This window comes from Tachysurus fulvidraco, chromosome 15 (assembly GCF_022655615.1).
Source record: "Tachysurus fulvidraco isolate hzauxx_2018 chromosome 15, HZAU_PFXX_2.0, whole genome shotgun sequence".
Classification (NCBI taxonomy): Eukaryota; Metazoa; Chordata; class Actinopteri; order Siluriformes; family Bagridae; genus Tachysurus; species Tachysurus fulvidraco.
The window spans coordinates 3,624,279-3,651,923 of record NC_062532.1 but is presented as its reverse complement, the minus strand read 5'-3'; the positions used below and the strand labels follow the sequence as shown (position 1 = coordinate 3,651,923).

At 41.1% G+C, this 27,645-nt stretch overlaps 1 protein-coding gene and 4 gene segments (V, D, J or C); all 5 read right to left on the bottom strand.

The window, feature by feature from the left end:
- Positions 1-5,207: 5,207 nt before the first annotated feature.
- On the bottom strand, positions 5,208-5,751 carry LOC125138785. The segment is given in 2 exon segments: positions 5,208-5,605; positions 5,695-5,751. Coding segments are annotated over 2 exon segments (381 nt in total).
- A 1,367-nt stretch (positions 5,752-7,118) lies between these two features.
- On the bottom strand, positions 7,119-9,533 carry LOC125138841 (putative GPI-anchored protein pfl2). The gene is made up of 3 exons (XM_047801122.1): positions 9,296-9,533; positions 7,948-8,549; positions 7,119-7,474 (listed from the first exon to the last, which is right to left on the bottom strand). Exons 1-3 carry the CDS (start codon positions 9,531-9,533, stop codon positions 7,337-7,339), a joined length of 978 nt encoding a protein of 325 aa, XP_047657078.1. The 3' UTR covers positions 7,119-7,336.
- A 2,605-nt stretch (positions 9,534-12,138) lies between these two features.
- On the bottom strand, positions 12,139-14,939 carry LOC113640820. The segment is given in 3 exon segments: positions 12,139-12,498; positions 13,885-13,898; positions 14,653-14,939. Coding segments are annotated over 3 exon segments (639 nt in total).
- A 3,587-nt stretch (positions 14,940-18,526) lies between these two features.
- LOC113640826 lies at positions 18,527-19,026 on the bottom strand. The segment is given in 2 exon segments: positions 18,527-18,891; positions 18,981-19,026. Coding segments are annotated over 2 exon segments (411 nt in total).
- Positions 19,027-23,815: 4,789 nt separating this feature from the next.
- On the bottom strand, positions 23,816-24,590 carry LOC125138815. The segment is given in 2 exon segments: positions 23,816-24,454; positions 24,548-24,590. Coding segments are annotated over 2 exon segments (351 nt in total).
- Between the last annotated feature and the right edge of the window lie 3,055 nt (positions 24,591-27,645).

Sequence of the window (27,645 nt, the reverse complement as noted above, 5' to 3'; positions counted from 1 at the left end):
TGGAGAGACATCATTGGCTTCTCAGCCGTCTATCTCTGTAATACAAGCGCCGATTGGCTCAAGTGAGGGCTTGTTTGATTCGTTAGGCCCTAGACTACAAATCTGACACAACAGTGTAATTTTTGAAACCTCCAATGAGAAGTTAGAGCCGAAACAACGGATGGTGGCGCACTTCTGTTTCCAGTTTTCGGTCACAAACGGAATATTTGCGAGGCGACCAAAGCGTTTTGGATTAAAAGGCTTACAGATTCCAGTTCCTTGGACCTTTGGGGATTTTTGTGAACCATTTGTTTTGGAAAATATTACCCCAGTGAAGAAAGGGAAGCGTCTAAGGGTAAGGGAACAACTGGTCTAGCGCCGCCTAGTTCAGTTCACCACCAATTTTGTTTCAAATAGTATGACGGCTATAAATCATATTATGCTTTGTGTGTGGGCTTAAAAAAATCTTGAGAGTCTAAGCTTTACTAGAAAAATAAGTTTAACCGTGTATTTAGAGGATTTAATGCTTAAAAGCTACAACGAAGCTGGCTACAACGAACTGTTTCTGGCTCAGCCCCTAGTGGTCATTTTGTCTTCCGTGCTGTGGACGGCACGGCGACCCGAAACAGGCTTAACCAGTATGACTGCAGGCTGAACCAGTTCAATACATTTAATACCTGTGAACAACAATCATGCCATTATTCAGGTGCATTCTATCAAACAGGAAAATGTACACAATGATCTGCATCTTTCCAAAATTCTCCACACACTTACCAGATGTAGCTGTTAACAGCAAGAGTAGAAGTGTAGAGAACATGGTTTGATCTGAACCTGAACCCAGATCCTCACTTCTCCTGAGAACACCTCTAATCATTTATGAAGGGGTTTGATTTGCATGACAGTGTTTAGGCTTTCGGAGGACATGAGGCATTTCCTACAAATGTTAAAACAGCACAATCACAAAAGATTGAATCTTATGATGTAGTTGATGAAACAGTCTGGATGATGCAGTCTGGTTTAATAAGATGCTGATATAATGGAGCTGTAATGTCTTAATAAGAATAAGAATGTTGTAGTTAGTGTTTATGACTTTAATGTAAATCCCAGGAGAACATGTTCTCATATTTATGACACACTGTCAGTCCTTTGATCCTCTACATGTTGCTTAGATGCTGTGTGAATAAAGAAAGAGCGACAATCACAGGCCTTAAAGCTTAAAGAACAGCATAATGTTCAACCATTTTTAATGTGGGTGCAGTTTAAATATACAGGACACAGATAAAGACCAAAGGTTGAGTAAAAATTGAAAATTACTTGCACTACTGTTCTGATGTTTAGAATTTTTCCATCTGTTTTTGTCTGTAATTATTTATTATTTTATTTCAGAATATGTGAAATGTGACAGGAAAATAAAAATGGTTGTGTTGTGGTCTGGGAAATCTTATCAGGGGCAGGTGGAGGAGAATTTGGGGAAGAAAAAAACACCTCAGTCTTAAGAAACCATGTGATTTCCTCACACAGAGAATGTCAGATATTGATAGCTGTGTATCAGAGTGAAATGAACATGAAGCTAATCTATTCCCTTTGTAATCAGATATCGACTGTCAAATTGTCCATGATGCTCTGATGCTCCAGTCAGAATTGTTATCATTATTATTTATTTTTTAATGAAGGAGGATGTTTGGAGCTAGCATGGTTTCACTGTACTTGGAGTTTTTGTACAGGGATGTTGTTTATTCCTCTCACTGTGGTCTTCGAGCGCAGTAATACACAGCTGTGTCTTCAGTCTGCATGTTCTGTCCTCCAATTGTTATTGTGTTAGTAGAAGTGTCTCTGGAGATGCTGAACTTATTTTTCAGTTTCTCACTGTAAATTGTACTCCCACCACTGTGGATGCGTCCAATCCACTCCAGAGCTTTTCCTGCAGGTTGTCGAATCCAATGTGTACTATAGCTTGTAACTGAATATGAAACCTTGCACTGGATGGAGAGACTCTGGCCTGGCTGGACTGTCATGGAAGCAGGCTGAGTCAGTTCCTCACCATGCACATCTGTGGAGGAAAACACATGGTGATATCTCACACAATATATGCTGCACCTTTATTCTTCATCTAGTAAATGAATGAATTTGATAAAGCACTCACAAGAAGCAGCTGCCAGCAGGAGCAGTAGAGATGTAGAGAACATGGTGTGTGTTGTTTGGACTGGAGTCTTCTCTGTTCTCCAAAGTTTAACAGACACCATCACATCATATAAATAGAGTGAGATCCAGCTCTGACACTTGGATTTGTTTATCTGCTGATGATGGGAGGAGAATGTATCTGAAATGTATTTAAATCATGAGGAGGAGATTCATCTGATGGAGGATGTGTCGGTTTATAAAGTCAACGCTTTCTCTTTGGAGTTGTAAACATGTTTTCTTACAATGTTCATGCTATAATTGATTGATAATTGATTTTCATCATTCAACTGCCAGCATGAACATAAAGAATGACTGGAGTTTTTCTTTCTTAACTGTGTGTATTTCCAAATGATAAGTATTTCATGCTAAAAAGCATGTTATACAAGATGTAAAACACTTGTGGGTGTGATGTAATACTGTCATGTTAAATAGAAAGTACACACAACTGAACTCTACGGTAATTCAAATTATTTAAAAATTACCTTATGACACTTTCCAGATTGATGGACAGATTCTCTAAGTGTAATATGTCTGTCCGTGTTTTTGCCCTGTTTCTGTCTGCTGTCCTGTGCTGCTGTTAATTGTTGGCCCCACCCACCTATTTGTTGCCATGGACACTACTTGCACTCTTGCAATCTCTTCGCCATTTGTTTTGTCTTTGTCTCTGATTGTCTCTGCTTTGTGATTGGTCCCTGTTTACTACATTTACTCTGTTTGTTCACTTCCCTGGTGTTGGTCGTTGTTGGTATGTGGTGTGTTCCTGTCCATGTTCTTGTTTCCTGTTTTGTTCCGTGTTCTGCCTTGTATTGCCTGCCTGTTCATTTGTGTTTTGGATTAAAACTTGAAACTGCATTTGGATCCTCACTCGCCTTTGTCTCACCGCGTCTCATCTTGACAGAACAACCAACCTAAATGGATCCAGCAGATATCCTGTTTTGCCTACACCAGGAAGATTCCTCAATTGAGGAATATGCCGAGGTCTTTTTGGACCTATGTAACCAGGTGGGCTTTGGGGAGAAGGCCCTAAAAGACATCTTCATGCATGGACTGGAGAGCAAGGTGCGCTACTTAATGCCGGCTGGCAGAGAGATCGAATCATTCTCGGACTTCGTCAACTTGGCGTTGCTCCTGGGCGGGTCCACGCTAACCTTGAGCAATGTAGAGACGGAAGCCGGCCGTAAATATTTTTTTGGGGGGGGCAGCAAGCATCGGGGTCCGTGGGCTACAGAGCGGAACCAGCCACGGACGCCTGAATTCCCTACAGTGCCCCCGTCCAGCCCAGTCCCCTGCACACCTGTGACCGAGCCGGTTCTCATGGTTACCGTACCGGCAAGCTCGGCTGAGGCCCGTGCGAACGGGCTGGTCTCCAAACTGGCGGATACCCCGATGAGGTCGGCTCGGGCGGCCGGCATCCCTAAGTCGCCAGCTGGACCAGCCGGGTCGCCGGAACCGACCGGGTCGACGGAACCAGCCGGGTCGCCGGAACCAGCCGGGTCAACGGAATCTTCCGAACCTGAGGGGTCGACGGAACCGACCGGTTCAACGGAACCTGAGGGGTCAACAGAACCTGCCGAACCGACCGGGTCGACGGAACCGATCGGGTTGTCGGAACCTGCCGAACTGACCGGGTCGACGGAACCGACCGGGTTGACGGAAACTGCCGAACCGACCGGGTCGACGGAAACCGGCCAAACCGACTGCTCGGCGGAACTGACCGGGTCGACCGAACCAGCCGGGTCGACCGAAATGACTGAGTCGGAGAACGCAGTCGACATGGTTATACCCAAACTCCCTGAACTCTCTGCCTGGCCTGAACCTATTAATGTTCCTGTGGTATCTGTCCTGTGTCTTGTTTCACTAGACTTGCCAGCCCTTCTACCTCCTGTCCCTGTTTACAGGGTCAGAGCACCTCCAGCACCACCCTGGCTGCCAACTCCACTTTGGTCCCTGGCTCAACCTGCGGCACCACCCTGGTCTCCGGTCCTGCTCTGGTCTCTGGCTCCGCCTCCAGCACCACCCTGGCCGCCAATTCCGCTCTGGTCTCTGGCGCAACCTGTGGCACCACCCTGGTCTCCGGTCCTGCTCTGGTCTCTGGCTCCGCCTCCAGCACCACCCTGGTTTCCGGTCCTGCTCTGGTCTCTGACTCCACCTCCAGCACCACCCTGGCCACCAACTCCGTTATGGTCCCTGGCTCGGCCCGTGGCACCACCCTGGCTCCCAGTCCTGTCCTGGTCCCTGACTCTGCCTCCAGCACCACCCTCCTGCTCTACTGGCGCCGCCCTGGCCTCCTGCTCTGCCGGCTCCGCCCTGGCCACCTGCTCTGTCTCAATCTCTTCCCCAGGTGTTTTGTCTTTGTCTCTGATTGTCTCTGCTTTGTGATTGGTCCCTGTTTACTACATTTACTCTGTTTGTTCACTTCCCTGGTGTTGGTCGTTGTTGGTATGTGGTGTGTTCCTGTCCATGTTCTTGTTTCCTGTTTTGTTCCGTGTTCTGCCTTGTATTGCCTGCCTGTTCATTTGTGTTTTGGATTAAAACTTGAAACTGCATTTGGATCCTCACTCACCATTGTCTCACCACGTCTCATCGTGAAACTAAGATAAATGCTGATGTCTTTTATTCTTGCTGTTATTTAAACACACAACGAAAGGCTCCAGAAATGCAAACTGGCAAAACTTCTGTTTTTATAGCGATATTATAAATCACATTTGCTAGTGATCAATTATTCAATGGCATTGTATTGGCAACACCTGGCTGCTACTTACCCTCTTAATTCCTGTGGAAGTGAGGGTATATTTATTTTTTCACACCTGGCTTCTCCAAATTAGCTTCATTTTTGTTAAATATATAACGAAATGGTATGAAATGTTATGTGTTCTTGTTCATCTGAGGTTTTATAATCTAAATTCAAGACCTGCTAAAGTCCAGATAAATTTTTATGTCATCTTAATAGTAAACCCAGAATTCAAGAGGGTGCACTTTGAGGGTACCACTCTGACTTACAAGTGGTAACATGTAAGTCAGAGACACTGTAAACATTTTGTTTCTTTCACCTCCAAGAATCTGAAAATGTGGGTTTGTCATGTGTCTATAGTAAGTCTGTGTTTTTGTACTGATGTCTAAGGGGAAGTACCACTGTGTGGTTCACGGGCGCAGTAATAAACTGCAGTGTCTTCTGTCCTCATGCTGTTCATCTGCAGATACACCTGCATCTTACTGTTGCCTCTGGAGATGGTGAAGCGGCCCTTAACAGTGCTGGAGTAACGTATGTCACTACTGCCACTTGAGATCCATGCAATCCATTCCAGTCCTTTTCCAGGTGCCTGTCTGATCCAACCCATATGTGAGCCAAAAAAGTTAAATCCAGAGGCTGTGCAGATCAGTTTATGAGACTGATCAGGTTTGATGGTCACTGGATCAGACTCGATCAGTGTCTGACTGCAGGAATCTGAAATAGAAGAATATGCAAAAGTAGAAATTAACATTAAAAATTAATTAAAAATGTTTTTTTTAAATGATGTAATAAATAATACTAACATTGAATGAAGATTGTTAGAGTAAAGTAACACAAAACTCTGCCTAGTCCCATTTCAAAGAATTAAAATGATTCCTGCTGCTGTAAATGAACACAAACTGCTGCTATGTTGTTGGGCTGAATGTTTCAGCATAAATGGTTCAAACACAGGATTTGGTTTGCATGACACACCCACTAGAGATATAAAAACATCATGTGTTTCAGACAAAACATTGCTGTGTTGAGTGCAGCTCTGCAGCTGTTAATCACACTCACACCCCGTTTCATCTCAATATCAATTTAATGTGGAAAATAATTCAGCTGTTTGTTATTATTAATAATGATATGAATGTGTTGTGATGTAATTAACACTTTCCTGAACTACACTGAACATTGTAAACAAACCGTGTAACCGAACATGACCTTCATTCTGTTATAGGCTGAAACCCTCTAGAGGCTTTATCTGACGAATACAGAGAGAAAGAGCTGAGAAGATTCTAGATCAGGTGTTTTTAAATCCTAAAGAAGATTTGTAATCTCTAGTGAGCAGAAGAGAAAGCTGAAATCTAATATCACAACAGCTAGACGTTGAAACTATGCTTTATTCTTCTTCATTCTTAATCAAAAGTTTAAAATAATCTGTTTCAAGAAATGGAATCAGGAGTGAAGCAGGTGACTCGTCTTCTCTAAATTGCCCCTCGGTGTGAATGAGTGTGTGAATGTGTAACATGACCAGAATGTACGCTCAGTGTTCCTGGGATGGACTCTGGAGCCTGCACTCTGACCCAATAAAACACTTCCTAATGATGACCGAGTGACTGAATACATTACCCTGATTATTGTCTCGTGATACTGAATGATTATATGATTAGTTACAGTATATATATCCTTACACCTCTAATTCCAGTAGTTTTGTTCTCTATTAATAAGAGCATAGACATTTGTTCTCTTCTGGACTCCTGAACACATAAAACCTGCAGACGCAGACAGGGAAAATGAGCTGCAGTTTATTTACAGAGTCATTTAAAGAACCGGAATATGAACGTCTGAATCTGAACTTTGGGTGAGCAAGAGGATGTTTTTGTATTATAACAGAGTGAATTTGCATAAAGACACATCAGCTGTTAGATTTCATAGTTTCATGAATCCTTCTTGAAAACAAGCAGCTGCTGCCCCCTACAGGTGATTTTTAATTCCAGGAGTTTGTAGCCTCGACAGACTCTGTGTTTCTAAATTCAGGAAATGAACCATCGACCTGTAGTGTTCCTGCAGCTGGCATCACAATCAGGAGGAATAAAAGCATGAATAATACAGTATATTGCCCCAACTAGTCATCACAATCATTGTCCTAGAGCTGATTTACCTCCAGTCAAATACGTAAAGACATCATAATGTAAATGTGATACATAACATGGGGATTATTATTTTTATTAATATCTGCTAGAAGAGATTGGAATAAAGAGGAAGACCTGAGTGCTGAGTGTGAATAGATGATGTTGTTTATAATAAAGGTCTCTGGGGTGCAGCTTCCTGCTGAGGGAATATTTACAGCTCACGATGACGTGCTTGTGTAAGTTTTTGTACAGCTCTGGAGCCTGTTGTGTCAGTGTGACTCTCGTACACAGTAATAAACTGCCGTGTCTTCAGCTTTCAGACTTTTCACTTCTAGGTACAGCAAGTTTTTATTGGTGTCTTTACTGATGGAGAATTGGCCCTGTAGAGACTGAGTGAATATTGTGCCAGTGCCAGCATCAATGCGCCCGATCCACTCCAGTCCTTGTCCTGGTTTCTGACGGATTTCACCTGTAATTGTTCAGGTGAAACATGCATTCCTCTAGATGTAAAGACCTAATCATCTCATAAACATCTCTAATCTGTTATTGTAAATCTATAAAATTTGGAACCTTAAGAGATGTTCTCATGTGAATTTATGTGAAGTAAACACACTCTTCATATCAACATATTCAGAAAGGAATAAAACACATGGGGTGTGTTGTTATAGGACAATAATCAAGGAGCAGGTGGTGTGATGACAGGAATTGTAGAGGTGGTGGATGCAGGTGCTGATAATTTATTGTCAGATGTAACAAAACACATGAAATTGTGTAATTCTGCACCCTTTGGTTCTACTGTGACATGAAATTACTGCTTCAAAAATTAATGGCACTGATTACTGTGATCACTTTTCCTCTTATATAGCAGCAGTCTGTGAACGGTTCCCATTTATTTATTAATTAAAGTAGAATATAGTGAACTCTTTTTAGATTTATACTTACAGTTAATGTTGTAGAACTTTTGTGAAATGTATGTATTCCATAATCATGAATTCGGGGTCCGTGGGCTACAGAGCCAAACCAGGCACCGGCAGAGCAGGAGGCCAGGGTGGCGCCAGCAGAGCGGGACGCCAGGGCAGAGCCAGCAGAGCGGGAGGCCAGGGCAGAGCCAGCAGAGCGGGAGGCCAGGGCAGAGCCAGCAGAGCGGGAGGCCAGGGCAGAGCCAGCAGAGCGGGAGGCCAGGGCGAAGCCGGAAGAGCGGGAGATCAGGGCGAAGCCGGAAGAGCGGGAGGTCAGGGCGGAGCCGGAAGAGCGGGAGGTCAGGGCGGAGCCGGAAGAGCGGGAGGTCAGGGCGGAGCCGGAAGAGCGGGAGGTCAGGGCGGAGCCGGAAGAGCGGGAGGTCAGGGCGGAGCCGGAAGAGCGGGAGGTCAGGGCGGAGCCGGAAGAGTAGGTGACCAGGGTGGTGCTGGAGGCGGCGCCAGAGACAAGAGTAGAACCGGAGACCAGGGTGGTGCTGCAGGTCGAGCCAGGGACCAAAGCGGAGTTGGCGGCCAGGGTGGTGCTGGAGGCAGAGCCCGAGACCAAAGCAGTGTCGGAGGGCAGGGCTGCCAGTGCGCTCAGTCAGCTGGCCGGGATTGCAACCCATGGTGGCGCTGGGGGTGCTCTGAGCCTGTAAACAGGGACAGGAGGTAGAATGGCTGGCAAATCCAGTGAAACAAAACACAGGACAGATAACACAGGAGAATTGGTTGGTTCAGGCCAGACAGAGAGTTCAGGGAGCTTGGGTGTAACCATGTCGACTGCGTTCTCCGACTCGGTCATTTCGGTCGACCCAGCTGGTTCTGCTGGTTCCGTCGACCCGGTCGGTCTGGCTGGTTCCGTCGACCCAGGTGGTGCTTCCGACCCGGTCGGTCCGGCTGGATCCGCCGACCCAGGTAGTGCCGTCAATCCTGTTGGTCCGGCAGGTTCCTCCGACCCGGTCGGTCCGGCTGGTCCCGCCGACCCAGGTGGTGCCGCCGACCCTGTCGGTCTGGGTGGTTCCGCCGACCCGGTCGGTCCGGGTGGTTCCGCCGACCCAGCTGGTTTCGTCGACCCAGTCAACTCACCGACCTCATCGGAGTATCCGCCAGTTTGGAGACCAGCCGGTTCGCACGGGCCTCAGCCGAGCTTGCAGGTATGGTAGCCATGTGAACCTGCTCGGTCACAGGTGTGCACGGGACTGGGCTGGACTGAGGCACTGTGGGGCATTCGGGCATCTGTGGCTTGTTTGGCTCTGTAGCCCACGGACCCCGATGCTTGCTGCCCCCCCAAAAAAATATTTAAGGCCGGCTTCCGTCTCTCCACTGCCCACGGGTTACTGAGGACCCGCCCAGGAGCAACGCCAAGTTGACGAAATCCCACAACGATCCTATCTCTCGTCTAGTCGGCATTAAGTAGCGCAGGATGTTCTCTAGTCTATACCTGAAGATGTCCTTGAGAGTCTTCTCTCCAAAGCTGACCTGGTTACACAGGTCCACGAATACCTCAGCATATTCCTCGACTGGGGAATCCTCCTGAAATAGGCAAAACAAGATTTCTGCTGGATCCATTTGTGGTTAGTCTTTCTGTCAAGAAGAGACAAAGGCGAGTGAGGATCCAAATTCAGTTTGAACTTTTACTAAACAAAAACAAGAAACAAGCAACAGATAAGCATTCAAAAACACTGAGCAGAACAGGCTACAGGAACAGAGACGTAAACAGACAACATACTACATGAAATAATGACTAACACCAGGGAAGTGGACAAACAGAGTAGATATAGTGAACAATAACCAATCACAAGGCAGAGACAATCAAAGACTAGGACAAAACACCTGGGGAGGAGATTGGGTGCAATTAATATCCATGGTAACAAATAAGTGGGTGGGGCCAACAATTAACAGCAGGGAATGACAGCAGACAGAAGCAAAGGAAAACACAGACAGACTCATTACATTGGGATTATGATAATAGAACATAAGAATAGTTTTACCTTTCTATAGTCATGGCATAATGCTCTCACACTTTCACACACATTTTCACACAAATTCTAATTTGTTGATGGGATTATTATTACTCAAAGATACAACAGTATATAAAGTTCAGGATTGTGATATTATTATAATAGTCTTTATGATGTGCAGCAATATTAGAGATATAATATTATGAATTTAAATCAACGCCTGAAACTTTATGTGATCATTTGTGGGATTATTGTTTTTTATTAATGTCATGTTATTTTGACACTGAATGAGGAGTTTTTGTACAGGGATGTTGTTTATTCCTCTCACTGTGGTCGCCGAGCGCAGTAATACACAGCTGTGTCTTCAGTCTGCATGTTCTGTCCTGTTAATTTCATTGTGCTGCTGGACGTGTCTCTGGAAACCTGAAACCGGCTTTTCAGTTTCTCACTATGGTAAGTGCCCCCACTACCACATATCTCTCCGATCCATTCCAGAGTTTTTCCTGCAGGTTGTCGTATCCAGTCTGTACAGTAGTTGCTATCAGTTAATGAATATCCAGACACTTTACAGGTCAGAGTCAGTGACTGACCAGGAGTTAATACTGTGGATCCGGTCTGGATCAGCTCAACACTGTGAACACCTGTTAAAGAAAAGTTATTTTAATGATGTAAAAGCAAAAAGCTTTAAGGAACCAAAACTGTATTACATGTCAAATGTAAAAACACTTACAGTGTACGGCTGCCAGCAGCAGCAGCAGTAGGGATGTAGAGATCATGGTGTGTGTTGGAGCAGAAGAAGTAAAAGCTCTTGGTCTTTGTTGCTTAAATCTATAACAGAGGAGGACATTTGCATAGAGACACTCCTTATCTTAGGGTCAAAATGGGATGGATTATATATATATAAATATAAATGAAAGAACTTTCCCATCTTTTAAACATGTCTGTATTTTTTAGAGATATCTATCAATGCAGCTTGAGTTTATGTAGAACCAATAAGAATTTTAAGCATTGTGTTAATTAGTTTATATACTATCAGGTGAATTAATAGTAAGAAAACTAAATTATAGTGTTTTTCTTTGTCCAACCTGTGTTTAACAACACAAATAACCAATCACACATTATGGAAAGAGTGAAAAAGAAGAGAAAATGTAGATATTTGTCTAATAATGACTGATACTGAATGAGTCTCATACAGAATGCAGTTTGTGGATTCACTTTTTTTCACTTTATTTGTTGAGCTCTGCTGCCTCCTTCAGTTGTTTCAGTTATTGAACCTCAGACTATGAGAACAGACTGTGTGTTAAACACAACACACTGCTGGAAACATGCTGTATTATTCCTGAATCCACTCATTAAACACTGATTCCAACTGTTGGTTCAAATGTTTTCTTTTTTATTTACTTAAAAATGACTTTGTGTGACTGTATTGATTATATGATTAGTTACAGTATATATATCCTTACACCTCTAATTCCAGTAGTTTTGTTCTCTATTAATAAGAGCACAGACATTTTTTCTCTTCTGGACTCCTGAACACATAAAACCTGCAGACGCAGACGGGGAAAATGAGCTGCAGTTTATTTACAGAGTCATTTAAAGAACCGGACTATGAACATGTCTGAATCTGAACTTCGGGTGAGCAAGAGGATGTTTTTGTATTATAACAGAGTGAATTTGCATAAACACACTTCAGCTGTTAGATTTCATAGTTTCATGAATCCTTCTTGAAAACAAGCAGCTGCTGCCCCCTACAGGTGATTTTTAATTCCAGGAGTTTGTAGTAGTGATGCTGCAGTAAACATCTACATTTCAGTTTGATCTCTCATCAGATTCTGTGCTGCTGAACAGACTCTGTGTTTCTAAATTCAGGAAATGAACCATCGACCTGTAGTGTTCCTGCAGCTGGCATCACAATCAGGAGGAATAAAAGCATGAATAGTACAGTATATAGTCCCAACTACTCATCACAATCATTGTCCTAGAGCTGATTTACCTCCAGTCAAATACGTAAAGACGTCATAATGTTAATGTGATACATAACATGTGGATTATTATTATTATTATTAATATTGATATCTGCTAGAAGAGATTGGAATAAAGAGGAAGATCTGAGTGTGAATAGATGATGTTGTTTATAATAAAGGTCTCTGGGGTGCAGCTTCCTGTTGAGGGAAAATTTACAGCTTATGAGGACGTGCTTGTGTAAGTTTTTGTACAGCTCTGGAGCCTGTTGTGTCAGTGTGACTCTCGTGCACAGTAATAAACTGCCGTGTCTTCAGCTTTCAGACTCTTCACTTCTAGGTACAGCAAGTTTTTATTGGTGTCTTTATTGATGGAGAACTGGCCCTGTAGAGACTGAGCGAATGCAGTGCCAGTGTCAATGCGCCCGATCCACTCCAGTCCTTGTCCTGGTTTCTGACGGATCCAGTGCATGTTGTAGCTGCCCATTGAGAAACCGGAGACAGTACAAGACAGAGTGACCGACTCTCCAGGTCTCTTCACCACAGAATCAGAGGAGGTCAGGGACTGTCCATAAGAATCTGGAAGAGAAGAATAGAACTCAGTAATGTTCTCTTATACTGATTATAATGCTAATAATCTTCACATAAAAACATAAACATACATGAAATGAGTAGCAATAAAATACACTGTCCTAAAATAATCCTTCCCTGAGTTCTGCTTCACCCAGATTTAAAGTGTATGGTAGTGTTATCTCTCACAGAGCTCACTGGACACTAGAGCAGCCAAGAACATGCTGTTTATACACCACTCTATTTGAATAGGGAGCGTCCATGACCACTATGGAGGTGTTCAACCCACAACCACATGCTGCTCACTGGATAGATGAGTGGATGATAAGGTACTATGTAAATCTCTACAACAGAATGTTTCTCTATCAGAAAGGGAACCAAATCGAATCATTTTTAGAAGACACCTCACTCATCTAAGGAACACATTAGGAAACCTAAATGTAGGAATGGTTACGTGGTGATGGTTTATTTCACACAGACGGCTTTCTCCTGCTCCTGTATTGAGAAGGAGTAAAGCTCAGTGACAGAAAGTAAGGAATAAAACACTTGGGGAGGTTTTGTTACAGAAAAACAATCAACAATGAATCAAAGCAGAGTTTCTGTTATCATCTCAACATGAAGTATTTTATTCAGCACCATTTACAGTTCTTTTCTTTCATTATTTATTCATAGTTATGCTTAAACTTGTATTAGGGCCAGAAAAACAAGTTATTTCCTGTTATCGTGTTCATTATTATAGCTAGAAACAGTCCTTCCCTCAACACTTATCTTGAAACTGAGGAAAAAGTACAAACTTTTCTGTCCTGAAGACTTTCTCATGCTGTAAATAAAGTCACAGCTTTAACCCTGATCTCGCTCTGACACTGGAGACTCCTTCCAACAACACGAAATAAACATTCTCTTTACAGAAATCTTCATCATATCAAACACTGCAGATAGTTTATCTTCTAATTAAATGTTCTCAAATAATTTATAATTAAACATATTCCTAATTGTTTGAGAAGTTTTTAAATGCTGTATTAAGTGTTTGGAATGTAGGGATTAGTTACTCAGTAAAATGTAGTTATTATTTAAAGAAGTGAATTGTGATGAGGTTTTTGTGCAGCACTGCAGCTTGTTGTGTCACTGTGTGTTACACGAGCGCAGTAATACACAGCTGTCTTCAGTCTGCATGTTCTGTCCTCTCAGTGTCACCGTGCTGCTGGAGGCATCTTTAGAAACACTGAACTTGCTTTTTAGAGACTCTTTATGATACATGCTTCCACCCCCCCAAATGTGGTTTATCCATTCCAGAGTTTTCCCTGCAGGTTGTCGAATCCAAGCTGTGGCGTAGCTGTTATCAGTAACTGAGTAACCGGATACTTTACAGCTGAGGATTAAAGAATCTCCAGGCTTTAACATCACTGAGGTGTCCTGAGTGAGCTCTACTGCACATTCCACATCTGAAAAAAAGACATGTCACAATTCCAGTCAAAAATCTATGTACAGTAGGTTATAACTGCAGGAATTTACTAGCAGCTCTGAGATCATTAGTGAAGTGAAACTCACAGGATGAAGCTGCCAGCAGCAGCAGAACTGGAAGGAACATCGTATAACTAAAAGCAGTGCTAAACTCTCCAGAGCCCACAGTGACCGTGGCTGATATTTCTCTATATGTAGCTGTAAGGGGAACATTTTACATATTCATTTGCATATTGTTATGCTGGAATTCTGTTTAGTCCATCACTGTCGATCAACTGTAACATCCAGAAAAACATTGTTGTTTTTTTCAGAAACTGTCATTTTTTATGTGAAACATGGATTCCTCTAGATCAGGGGTCTCCAAACTTTTCAGCTCGAGGTCCGCTTTAACTATCAAACAGCAGTTCGGGGCCTGACTACACACTTGAGGTCCAAATAAAAAAGAATCAACACATGGATGTTGTTTTTAACTATTTATTTAATATTATTTTATTCAGTTATTATTTAATAACACATTGATACACTACACATGAACACCTGTATTAGTGGGAATGGTGAATTTGTTTCCTGGGTGCCAGAATAGCAGACATTTCTGGCTTTAGATTTGATGTCCCTAACATTAGCAGTGACCTGAGATTATCATCGGACAAGTTTGTTCTCAAATTGTTCTTCATGTATTTCATTCTTGAAAATGTTTGTTCACACAGGTATGTTGTTCCAAAGATTGAAAGGTACCTTGATGCAAAAGTTGTGACACTAGGAAAGTCTTCCTTGGGCAAAAATTGGTAAAAACCCACCAGTCCTTCTTTGTTCCTAAGGAAGTCATTTGCTTGCAACTCAATGACATCCAGCTGCAGTTCATCTGGGAAACTGGCCACATCTGCTTCAAATGGGTTTTGAAACAGTCTCACTTCTTCTGCCTTTGAATCCAAGTCAGAAAACCACTGCTGAAACTGCAGCTGGAGGTCTTTGATGATCTCGCATGCAAATGACGTTGGTAACTCAGCTGTTGCTTCAGCCATGAAGACCTTGCATTGCTGAAAGTGTGTCAAGTAGTTGGCCTGTACTTGTTCCAAAAACAAGACAAGTTTGTATCTGAAGGCCTTTAGGTGGGTGTATAGATCAGAAACTAGATTTTCCTCTCTTTGTAGTTTTAAGGTTCAGAAAATTTAAATGACTAGTTCAGTCAGGACCACTTTGTCAATGAAGGTTTATTGTAAGCATACCGTTAGTGTTGGCATGATGGTTCTGTTCTGGGAGAAATTTTCCCATACGCCTGTCCGTGCACATGCATGGATGGGGCGGGGAGGCAATGTTGGGGAATGAATAGACCCCCAAAACAGACCATATGCCAGAGGGACCCTCCAGTATAACTGATTTGTGGCGGCGTAGGACCGCAAAACGCGACCGGGTGCGTCTCCGGCCGATCAAGGCGGCATGCGAGTGCGTGCTAAGTCAGAGCTAGGCATGGGTCGTGGGAAGAGGGAGAACTAGGTGCCCCTGCTGCACGATAGACAACAGGAGTTGATGTCCACTAGCTAGTGGAGATGTGGAGGATGCATCGACCTGGGCTGGCTTTGCAGCGTAATCACAACAAGCTTGTTGCTAAAAAATGTAGGCCCCTGCCGCACAATATGAGAACGCATGTTGTATATCCACTAAGCCATAGTGGAGATTGCAGGGGAAGCATCACCCAGGGCAAGCGCGGTGTGCGGCGGCGAGCATGTTGTGGAGAGCGTTTGCCAAGGTGGATCGTGAGAGGGATGACGCATCCCTGCGCAGCGGGGATGACGACATGTGTATAACCGCCGCTATAGTGGGGACAGCAGGGGCGGCATGCCCTTTAGAGAACTTTGGAGCTGAGAGCTGATAGCATAGCGGAGGCGTGAAACGAGAGCAAGTTCAATAGCAGGAGAGGGACGGGAGACACATTAAGATGACAGACGTGATCAGAGCAGGTCCATTGCTTTTTGAGCATTTAACATGTCCTTAGTTCCTGGACGGACGTAATGTTCGTATGCCGCAGAGGACCATCATCCCAGACTTTTTAAGGTGGGAATCGTGGTGACCGAGGCTGCAGTTGTCGTGGCTCCAATGTGGAAGGAGTGGGGGGTGTAGAGCTCCAGTAAGAGGCCACAGGATTGGCAGGCCATGCGTAGACGGCCTGGACGACCAGGATCTCGACATGGCTTTGCTCTCCTCGGTTATAAACAGCGGTTCATCGGGGCGAACACCCAGATACCGGGACATGGAAAAAAGGGGCATAAATCTGTATTAGTGCGAGCGATTGTGACGGGAATACCTTTAAGATCTTTGTCGGATTTTGAGTGCTTTAAAAAAATGTAAAAATAATGTTCATCAAGAGTAATATCAGACACCGTGAGGTCATAGGAGGCATTGAATTTATTGTTGCGTGTCGTGAATTCACCCACCCTGGGGAAACCATAGAAAGCAGACAGAAACACCACTTCCAGGAGAAGATCCTAATAAGAACTGACCCCTCTCTCAGTTTAGCAACCAGTCTTTTGACGAGAGGGAGGGTGAGAGGAATTTGTTTGTCTGTCATTTTGGTGTCCCTTTCCTGATACCGCCAAAGAGGAGGCGGATAGATGGATGCCGCAGCAGACTGCAGATAGACGGCTCCAAGCATCTTAGGTGGCATTGGTAGACGGGTCCAAGCATCTTAGGTGGCATTGGATAACTGCGACTTGGCTTTTAATGGAGGAGGGTTGCATTTTTTGAGCTTGAAGACAATGTATGATGTACATCTTGTCCAACCAAGCCTTTCTGTATGTCACTCATGTTCTTTCCTCAATCAACAGTCAGGCAACTGAGGTTAGTCCAGTCCAAGTTATAATCAGCAAATTTTTTTTTCTACTCATTGAATATATTATTTTCAAATTGTTTTGACTTTTCTGGGCAAAGTTCCTCAGCCACCACCAACAAACATTCCTTCACTACTTCACCATCTGTAAACGGTTTGCCACTATTAGCCAGGACATAGGCAACTTTATAACTGGCCTTAGTCAAGGATTCATTTTCATTTGAGGATTTACTGAACAATTTCCTCTGATATGTGAGTTGATTTTGTAATTTAGAAAAATTTTTGGCACGGACTTTACCCTCCAACTGTGCATATATCTCCTGATGTTTGCTTTGATGATGACTGCACAGGTTGTTTTCTTTCATCACAGCCACGTTTCGTTGCAAATCAAACACAATGCTTTCTCACCGGATTTGATGAAGTATTTCAGACTTCTTTGAATCTTTTCCTCTTTTCAGCCATCGCTGGGCAGTAAAATAAAGGGAATTTAACATGAATAAATAGTGAAACTAAAAGTATCTTGCACACAATATCACTCAAAAAACCTGATTACTGTATGCGAACTAATGTCGTCGCAATTATAGCTGCAAATGACCCGAAACATTTTTAAAACTTCTCATGATTTCTAAGTTAAGTTAAACTGACCTGAATATAGTGTGCAAATATATCCACTTATGGTAGAGAGATTGTTGCTTTTAATGTTTCCTCTTCAGAATATTCGAAAAATTCTCATCGCAGCAGTCAACCGCAACTGACAAACTGTGATTAAAATAAGCATGTCTTGAACAAGCAGAAAACCATTTAAAAACTCCGCCACTAGATGGCGTTATATCATATTGACTGTGAGTGAAAGTAGAAAATGTAAGCAGCTAATAAGGTTTTGCAATGTAGTGAGCGGTTGGCAAACACAACGCACTACTGCGCACCTCTATTTTAATTCGGTAAAAACATAACCTCCACGTAAGCAGTGGCTGATCTTGGCAGGATACACGTAAATTTCCGTAATTTTTTTCCGTAGACAAAAAGGTCTCCACGGGCCGTAGTTTGGAGACCCCTGCTCTAGATGTAAAAACCTCCTAATCTCATGAACAACTCTAATCTGTGATTTTAAATCTATAATATTAGGTACAATAAGAGTAGTTCACATGTGAATTTCTTTGAAATGAACACACTCTTCATATCAGCATTCAGTAAGGAGTAAAAAACACGTGTGTGTTGTTATAGGACAATAATCAAGGACCAGGTGGTGTGATGTCAGGAATTGTAGAGGCGGTGGATGCAGGTGCCGATAATTTATTGTGTATAGTACAAACAAAACCCATTAAATTGTGTAACTCTGCAACCTTTTGCTCTACTGTGACATGAAATTACTGCTACAAACTTGAAGATAATTATTTTCTATAAATCAATTATCTTTGGCTAATATTTACATTTGTTTGATGGTCTAAAACATTAACGTGCAAAAAAGAAATAAAAAATCAGGAACATCATATTTTTACACCACAGTATATAACATATACATATTATAAATGAGAAAACCTCCTCATCTTTTAAACGTGTCTGTATTTTTTAGAGATATCTATCACTGCAGCTTGAGTTTATGTTTGAACCAATAAGAAGATTAAGGCAGGTGTTAATGAGTAAATTTATACATTATCAGGTGTTTTCAGGTGAATAACAGAAATTATTATTCATTTACAGTAGAACAGGGAACTATTGTTGTTTATTTAGACTCGGATACATCAATTATTGATTATTGATTGATTATTATCAGTGTTTCTTGTGTCACATTGAATGAGGAGTTTTTGTACAGGGATGCTGTTTATTCGTCTCACTGTGTGGATCACGAGCGCAGTAATACACAGCTGTGTCTTCAGTCTGCATGTTCTGTCCTGTTAATGTCACTGTGCTGCTGGACGTGTCTCTGGAAATCTGAAACCTGCTTTTCAGTTTCTCACTGTAGTAAGTGTTACCGCTACCACATATACGTGCGATCCATTCCAGAGTTTTTCCTGCAGGTTGTCGTATGCAGTGTGTACAGTAGCTGCTATCAGTTACTGAATATCCAGACACTTTACAGGTCAGAGTCAGTGACTGACCAGGAGTTAATACTGTGGATCCGGTCTGGATCAGCTCAACACTGTGAACACCTGTTAAAGAAAAGTTATTTTAATGATGTAAAAGCAAAAAGCTTTAAGGAACCAAAACTGTATTACATGTCAAATGTAAAAACACTTACAGTGTACGGCTGCCAGCAGCAGCAGCAGTAGGGATGTAGAGATCATGGTGTGTGTTGGAGCAGAAGAAGTAAAAGCTCTTGATCTTTGTTGCTTAAATCTATAACAGAGAAGGACATTTGCATAGAGACACTCCTTATCTTAGGGTCAACATGGGATGGATTCTTATATATAAATATAAATGAAAAACTTCCTGCAGATGAGAAAACTTCCACATCTTTTTAAACGTCTGTATTTTTTAGAGATATCTATCACTGCAGCTTGAGCTTATGTTTGAACCAATAAGAAGATTAAGGCAGGTGTTTTTGAGTAATTTTATCAGGTGTTTTCAGGTGATTTATGAATTGAAAAATTACGGACATTTTAAATCATCTAGAACAGGAAACTTTATTTCTATTCATTTATATTTCTGTTTAATTTAGAAGCTTACTTTATAACAGCATTATAAAATACATCTTGTCATGTTACTGAGAAACCTCACAACCACAGGAGGATGTAGTTACATAAATTATAGTGTTTTTATTTGTCCAACCTGTGTTTAACAACCCAAATAACTAATCACACATTATGGAAAGAGTGAAAAAGACGAGAAAATGTAGATATTTGTCTGATAATGACTGATACTGAATGAGTCTCATACAGAATGCAGTTTGTGGATTCACTTTTTTCACTTTATTTGTTGAGCTCTGCTGCCTCCTTCAGTTGTTTCAGTTATTGAAGCTCAGACTATAAGTCTGTGTTTTTGTACTGTTGTCTAAGGGGAAGTATCACTGTGTGTCACGGGCGCAGTAATAAACTGCAGTGTCTTCTGTCCTCATGTTGTTCATCTGCAGATAAACCTGCTGCTTACTGTTGTCTCTGGAGATGGTGAAGCGGCCCTTAACAGCGCTGGAGTAACGTATGTCACTGCCGTGGATAATTGCAACCCATTCCAGCCCTTTTCCAGGTGCCTGTCTGATCCAAGCCATGTAATAGCTACTAAAGGTAAATCCAGAGGCTGTGCAGGTCAGTTTATGAGACTGATCAGGTTTGATGATCACTGGATCAGACTCGATCAGTGTCTGACTGCAGGAATCTGAAATAGAAGAATATTCAAAGGTAGGAATTAACATTAAAAATTAATGAATGAAAAATATTTTAAGTATGTAACAAATAATACTAACATTGAATGAAGATTACTAGAGTAAAGTAACACAAAACTCTGCCTAGTCCCATCTCAAAGAATTAAAATGATTCCTGCTGCTGTAAATGAACACAAACTGCTGCTATGTTGTTGGGCTGAATGTTTCAGCATAAATGGTTCAAACACAGGATTTGGTTTGCATGACACACCCACTAGAGATATAAAAACATCCACAGAGGAACAGACGAGAGGAGAAAAAGCTTCCTGTAAAACTCCCGGTGTGTTTCATGCTGTCAGCTTCATCACTGCTCTTTACTCATTAGATCTCATGTCTTCTTTTGAAGCTGAATGTGCAGTAAAAGATGGTCTTGTTCACACAGACGGCTCTCACAAGGCATCAAACAACAGTAACTTGGTCCTGAATTGACAATAATTTCTAATTTCTGCTAAAAGAAATGAAGACCTAGAACTTTATCTAAAACAAGTTCCAACAGAAGCATAAGAGCTCAGTGAAACATAGAGTAAGGAATTAAAGACATAGAGGCATGATGTTCTAGGCAGGGTGATGGGATGCAGTAGCATGTGTGGACGTCTTTTGTTCCTCTAAGACCTCTCTCTGTGTTGTGTATTGAATCAATGTTATTGGAGGAATTATTGTATTGTGAGTATATAACAGTGTGTTTGGAATGTAGGGATTCATTACTCAGTACATTACATTAATTGTCCATTTAGGTGAATAAGGACTGGGATGGACTCTGGAGCCTGCACTCTGACCCAATAAAACACTTCCTAAAGATGACCGAGTGACTGAATACATTACCCTGATTATTGTCTCGTGATACTGAATGATTATATGATTATTTACAGTATATATATCCTTACACCTCTAATTCCAGTAGTTTTGTTCTCTATTAATAAGAGCACAGACATTTGTTCTCTTCTGGACTCCTGAACACATAAAACCTGCAGACGGGGAAAATGAGCTGCAGTTTATTTACAGAGTCATTTAAAGAACCGGAATATGAACATGTCTGAATCTGAACTTTGGGTGAGCAAGAGGATGTTTTTGTATTATAACAGGGTGAATTTGAATAAACGCACTTCAGCTGTTAGATTTCATAGTTTCATGAATCCTTCTAGAAAACAAGCAGCTGCTGCCCCCTACAGGTGATTTTTAATTCCAGGAGTTTGTAGTAGTGATGCTGCAGTAAACATCTACATTTCAGTTTGATCTCGCGTCAGATTTTGTGCTGCTGAACAGACTCTGTGTTTCTAAATTCAGGAAGTGAACCATCGACCTGTAGTGTTCCTGCAGCTGGCATCACAAATAAAAAATGACTTTGTGTGACTATGTTTTAAAATGCTATGTTCTAAAGTGTGACTAAGATGATTTACTAGTTACACTGAGAGGATGTCTGTAACATGTCTCATAAGGTTTTTGTAAGAGAAATCCACTATCCAAGTCTCTAGTTTTCAGATTTATTCATACTAGACAATTAGCGTTAGTATTAAGTTGCATTTTATGTATCACTTCATCATGACTGCTACTGCATGTGCTTGAATATACAGAATTTTCAAGATTTTATTTAATTTATTTGACATGTATCTGAAATGTATTTATGTCATGATGAGGAGATTCATCTGATGGAGGATGTGTGGATCATATGTCGAAATAGGCATCAAGGATTAAATAATACATTTACCTTTGAGGATTATTATCTATGACTGAGAATATTGGGATCATGATAACAGAACAACTTTTACATTTCTATAGTCATGGAATAATGCTCTCACACTTTCACATATGTTCACACAAATTTTAATTATTATTTGTCAAAAATTCAACAGGTTCTTGTGTTCAGGATAGTGATATGATTATGACGAGCAGCATTGTTAAAGATATAATATTATGGATTTAAATCAACACTACTATCTTAAACAAATAACTAGATTGAAACTTTTTGTGATGATTTGTGGGATTATTGTTTTACATTTAGACTCGGATTCATCAGTGTTGTGTCTTGTGTCCTGTTATTTTAATACTGCATGAGGAGTACAGGGATGTCACAGGGGGGTGGAAGACAACGAATAAGTGAAGAATTCGATCGGCGATGGCGATGGGTTCTGGCCGGAGGAATCGGGGACGGAGGAGGGTGTTGGATCGCAGCAGTGGTGATGCGTAGGTGCGGCTCGAAGGCGAGGATTTAAAGGAGGGGAAATTACGGAAGTTGTGCCGGATTGGTGCGCCTCGTGGACAGCTGATTAGCAGCTGATGCAGCTTACTACGTGGCCTGCCTGAAATAACGCGATGCTTGATATGTTAGTGAGGAAAGAGTGACAAAAAAGGCAAAAACAAGTGAAGACAAAAGCGATGAAGAAAATTAAGCAAAATTAATGTAAACTGAAATTGTAGCAATTAAGTTCAGTTAAGAGAATTTCAGTTAAGTTCGTTAATTTTAGTGAAGTTTAGTTAAGTTCCATTTAAGTGTACAGTAGCATTAAGAGTGTACAGTAGCGAGTAAGTGAACGAAAGTGAAAGTGAAACGTACGAGACAAAATTCCTCCTAACTCCTCCACCTGTTTACTCCTCCCTCAACCTCCGTGCACATCTTCCGTTAGCTCAAGTCGTCTGATCTCCAAGGTAAATAATCCACTTTATAGTAAAACCAGTTTATTTTTTTTAACATTCTCTTTTATTACTGTATGTTTTATACAATATTTGTCATTTATAAATACAGGTACTGTACATTTTTCATATTCAAAACACATAAACAAAACAACTAGAGTGAAATTTTGCGAGCTGGAACGGATTAATGGGATTTCAATTAATTTAAATGGTGAAAATTGTTTTGAGATGCGAGCAAATTGAGATATGAGCAAGGTCACAGAATAAATTAAACTCGTATCTTGAGTTATTACTGTATATTGAACTCTTTATGTTTAAAGTTACAGTTAATGTTATGGAACTTTTGTAAAATGTATGTATTCAGTAATCACTAATTAAAGTCTGACATTTTTCTGTAAATGTTATTTATTTCCTTTTTGGTTCCTCTGTAAGAACATGACTATAAGAGACAGTCTCAGTGTTCATTGTTTCACAGAAATACATAGAAATTGTGGAGTATCTAGATCTGACTGAGGATATGAGAATATGTTGTACTTTAATACTACAATGTTACAGTAAATTTGTTGAACTGTAGCGCCACCTGCAGATCTTGTGAAAGTGCCCCATATATTGAAAGCACTTTTCTCTTTGACCACATCTGGGGGAGGATTTTGGATGATTGATTAACATGTTTGTACCACTGTGGTTTCTAGCACAGTAATAAACAGCAGAATCCTGGGCATTCAAACCTGTCAGCTGCAGATACACCATGTTTTTGGAGTTGTCACTGGTTATTTCCAAACGTCCCTCAATGTCTTTGGCATATATTGTTTTACTGGCATCAGACCAGATAGCCCCAATCCATTACAGAGCTTTCCAGCTTGTCTGATCCAGATTATGTAACAGAGAGGAACATCAACTAATCCTTCAACCTACACTATCATAAGTTCTTGTTAGTGATATGATTATTACAGTGTGTATCATGTGCAGTAACATTAAAAAAAATTGTATCATGGTTTAAAATCTATATTACAATTATTTAAAAAATGAACTAACTTATCTCTTTGTTCTCATTTGTAGATTGATTATTTATTTATTTATTTATTTATAATGAGTAATAATGAGGATAATGAGTAATGAGCGAGTGTGTAATGAGTGATTTCAACAGTCAGTCTACCTGAAAATTTGTAAAGCTTTACTGTATTATTTCCTCACAGAGTGAATGTCAGATAGTGATAGCTGTGTATCAGAGTGAAATGAATATGAACCTAATCAATTCCGTTTGTAATCAAAATTCAACCGTCAAATTGTCCATGATGCTCTGGTGCTTCAGTCAGAATTGTTATCATTATTATTTATTTTTTAATGAAGGAGAATGTTTGGAGCTAGCATGGTTTCACTGTACTTGGAGTTTTTGTACAGGGATGTTGTTTATTCGTCTCACTGTGTGTAACGAGCGCAGTAATACACAGCTGTGTCTTCAGTCTGCATGTTCTGTCCTCCAATTGTTATTGTGTTAGTAGAAGTGTCTCTGGAGATGCTGAACTTATTTTTCAGTTTCTCACTGTAAGCTGTACCCCCACCAGTCCCGATGTATCCAATCCACTCCAGACCTTTTCCTGCAGGCTGTCGAATCCAAGCTGTAGCATAGCTCGTAAGTGAATATGAAACCTTGCACTGGATGGAGAGACTCTGGCCTGGCTGGACTGTCATGGAAGCAGGCTGAGTCAGTTCCTCACCATGCACATCTGTGGAGGAAAACACATGGGGATATCTCACACAATATATGCTGCACCTTTATTCTTCATCTAGTAAATGAATGAATTTGATAAAGCACTCACAAGAAGCAGCTGCCAGCAGGAGCAGTAGAGATGTAGAGAACATGGTGTGTGTTGTTTGGACTGGAGTCTTCTCTGTTCTCCAAAGTTTAACAGACACCATCACATCATATAAATAGAGTGAGATCCAGCTCTGACACTTGGATTTGTTTATCTGCTGATGATGGGAGGAGAATGTATCTGAAATGTATTTAAATCATGAGGAGGAGATTCATCTGATGGAGGATGTGTGGGTTTATAAACTCAACTTTCAACAAGATTTTTTTATTTGGAACGCTGTCTTTGACATTGTAAACATCTTACAACATTAATATTCGCACAATGTTAATGCTATAATTGATCTAAATGATAACTTCTAAGATTTCTAAAATACACAGATTATTGTAGTTAAATCTGAATCAGTTTTGCAGAATCACAATAATCAAATGTCTGTCCGGTGAGTTAAATGAAGCTGGAGAACGATTAGAATGTTTAAAGTGAGAGAGTTTCTTTACAAAGACTGACATCTAGAGGCACATAAACACACAGACAATTATAATTGTTGGGTGCTGCCCCTTTAAGGACGCTAGTACAGTGTGCTCAGGGGATTGATTAGAAAAAAAAAGTTAGTTAGAGAGAAAAAAGGACACTGAGAAAAAAGATATGTTGTTATGTTAAACCTTGCTAGACCAATAGTAAAATTCTAGTTTAAAAAATAATAATAACAAAACTATATATTCCCCAGCGTGGTGAGTGATTTATGTTAAGTGAATTGATATTTTTTGAGTTGTTATTTAATTCGCTATTTGCAATTAGCGCCGAAGCGCCTAAACGGCTAATGCTAATGCATATATATGTTGTTTAGACGTTTGCCGGTTTGTATTGTTTGTCGGGATGTTCAAGCAATATATGTTGTATTTAGTACTAAATTGCATTTAGTTCTAAATTGCATTTGGTTATGTGGGCAATACTGCTTTAGTAATTTTGAGTTGTTTGTGTTTTGCAGTTTGACCACACACACACGCATGTACACATGTATACACACATAAATGTAAAAAACCAACAACACCCAAAACAACAAATTCTGAGAATTAAACTACAGCAACAACGAATGTGTACATTGTGAGTTCTGCACTAGAGGAATACATAAATAAAAGAAAACACAACAAACAATATCCAGCTTAATGTTATCATTTTGTGGGTAACATTAAAGTCAAACACGAGGAATTAAGAAGATTAATGACAACATGGAGGAAGATTCAGAAACAATTACAACACCTGAGCAACAACAAACGTGTCTCAAGCGTCAACGTGGAGTTGCAAAGGCTGCAGTGACACGCTTGATGACACAGATCACAACTTTTATGAACTGTAACCAGCCCAAAGAGGTGGAAAGTAAACTTGCTGCTTTGGATGAGGCTGTAATACGGTTTCATGAGATTCACAACACATACCAACAAACATTAGAGGATGATGATGACCTTGATGCTTCTAAGGGCTATTTAACATCAGTCCTGCGTGATGTTCAAGACCTGCAACATACAGTCCTGATCTGGCTAGACGACTTTCAGCCATCAATGGAGGATCCAAGCATTGAATCATCAGATGCACTTAATTTCCAAGAGGAAGAGCCAGTGCTTGATGAAGTTGTTAACCCTCCAATGTCTTCTGTAGAACAGCTATCTACCCAGCTTCAAGGGCTACAAAATCTAAGACTGAAAGAAAAGAAAGCGTTTTCCATGCTAATCGCTCAACAGGATGAACGTCTGCGTGCAGAGTTTAAATTACAACTTCAGCATGTTGAATGTGAAATGGATGCACTGAAAGGCTTACTGAAACTCAAAGATGCTGAGATGGAAGAAAATCGTCGAAAGGCTGAGTTAACAATAAATAAAGACTTTTCAACTCCTGTCTCAGGTAACCCATCCCTTAACTTTCGTCCATCCTTCTCAACAGTGAATGAGAATTCTTTATGCCAACTACTAGAGCTGTCAAGACAACAATATCAGTCACACATCGATTCCATGCATCTACCACCTGTTAACATCATTGAGTTCGATGGAGAACCCTTAAAATACTGGCTGTTCATGAGATTGTTCTCCTCTGTGATAGATAAAGAGACAGTGCCAGATCAAGAGAAACTCACTCGACTGCATCAGTATACTGTCGGCCAAGCGAGAGATGCTATCTCACATTGCTTGTACAACCCCAACTCTAGCCTGGGCTATGCAGAAGCTATGGCTATTCTGAAAAGACGGTTTGGCAATCCATATGCAATATCACAAGCATGGGTTGACAAGGTGCTTAATTACAAAGACATTAAAGACAGCAAGCAGTTGCAAAGCTTCGCTGATGTTCTGTGCAGTTGCAGAGACACTTTAAAGGCAATGAAGTGTGAGGAAGAGCTGAATAGTGGACGCACTTTGCTGCAGATTGTAGAAAAGCTACCTGAAGACTTAAAGAAAAGATGGCTCACAATAAACTATGAGATCATCAAGTCTGGCCGTTTGCCAAAGTTGGATGACATAGTCAGTCTTGTTGAATCGGAAGCTGCTAAGAGAGCAGATCCTATCTTCAGGAATCTTCTTAGTCCTGCCATTCGAAACTCTCCAACAAGTTTTAAATCAAGTACTAAGTCAAGTGTCAATAATAAAAGGCAGACATTCGCAACATTGTCTGTTACAAATGAATCCACAATGTCGTCTACACCAAAGACAACATTAAGATTTAAGTGTCCAAAATGCTCTGAGGGACACTTTCTGAACCAATGTCAAGCCTTTAGAGCTCTGTCTGTTCAAGAGCGTTTAGCCTTTGTTCAACAAAACCAACTCTGTCTGAACTGTTTCATGAAAGGTCATCGCAGCACAGTCTGTACTCGCAGCTGGGTATGTAAAGTGCCTGGATGTGGAAAAAAACATAACAGTTGGCTGCACTCTGCTATTGTGGCCTCTAAAAATGACAAAAGCCAATCTACTAATCAAGCTTCTGTAGATGAGCCAGCTGCTGACCCGCCACACTCCATTCAAGCACATGCTACCAGAAAGTTAATTGAAGTCAGTCGAAAGAAGATTGCACTTCCCATCTTGCCAGTAGTGGTTTCAGACAAACATAACCGTTTCTCT

Coding starts and splice junctions, on each gene's coding strand:
- LOC125138841 (XM_047801122.1), bottom strand. CDS start 9,533: ATGGATCCAGCAGAAATCTTGTTTTGCCTATTTCAGGAGGATTCCCCA. Junction 8,550..9,295: donor GGGCGGGTCCTCAGTAACCC/GTGGGCAGTGGA, acceptor GCGCACTGGCAG/CCCTGCCCTCCGACACTGCT. Junction 7,475..7,947: donor AAAGTTCTACAACATTAACT/GTAAGTATAAAT, acceptor GAACAATTACAG/GTGAAATCCGTCAGAAACCA.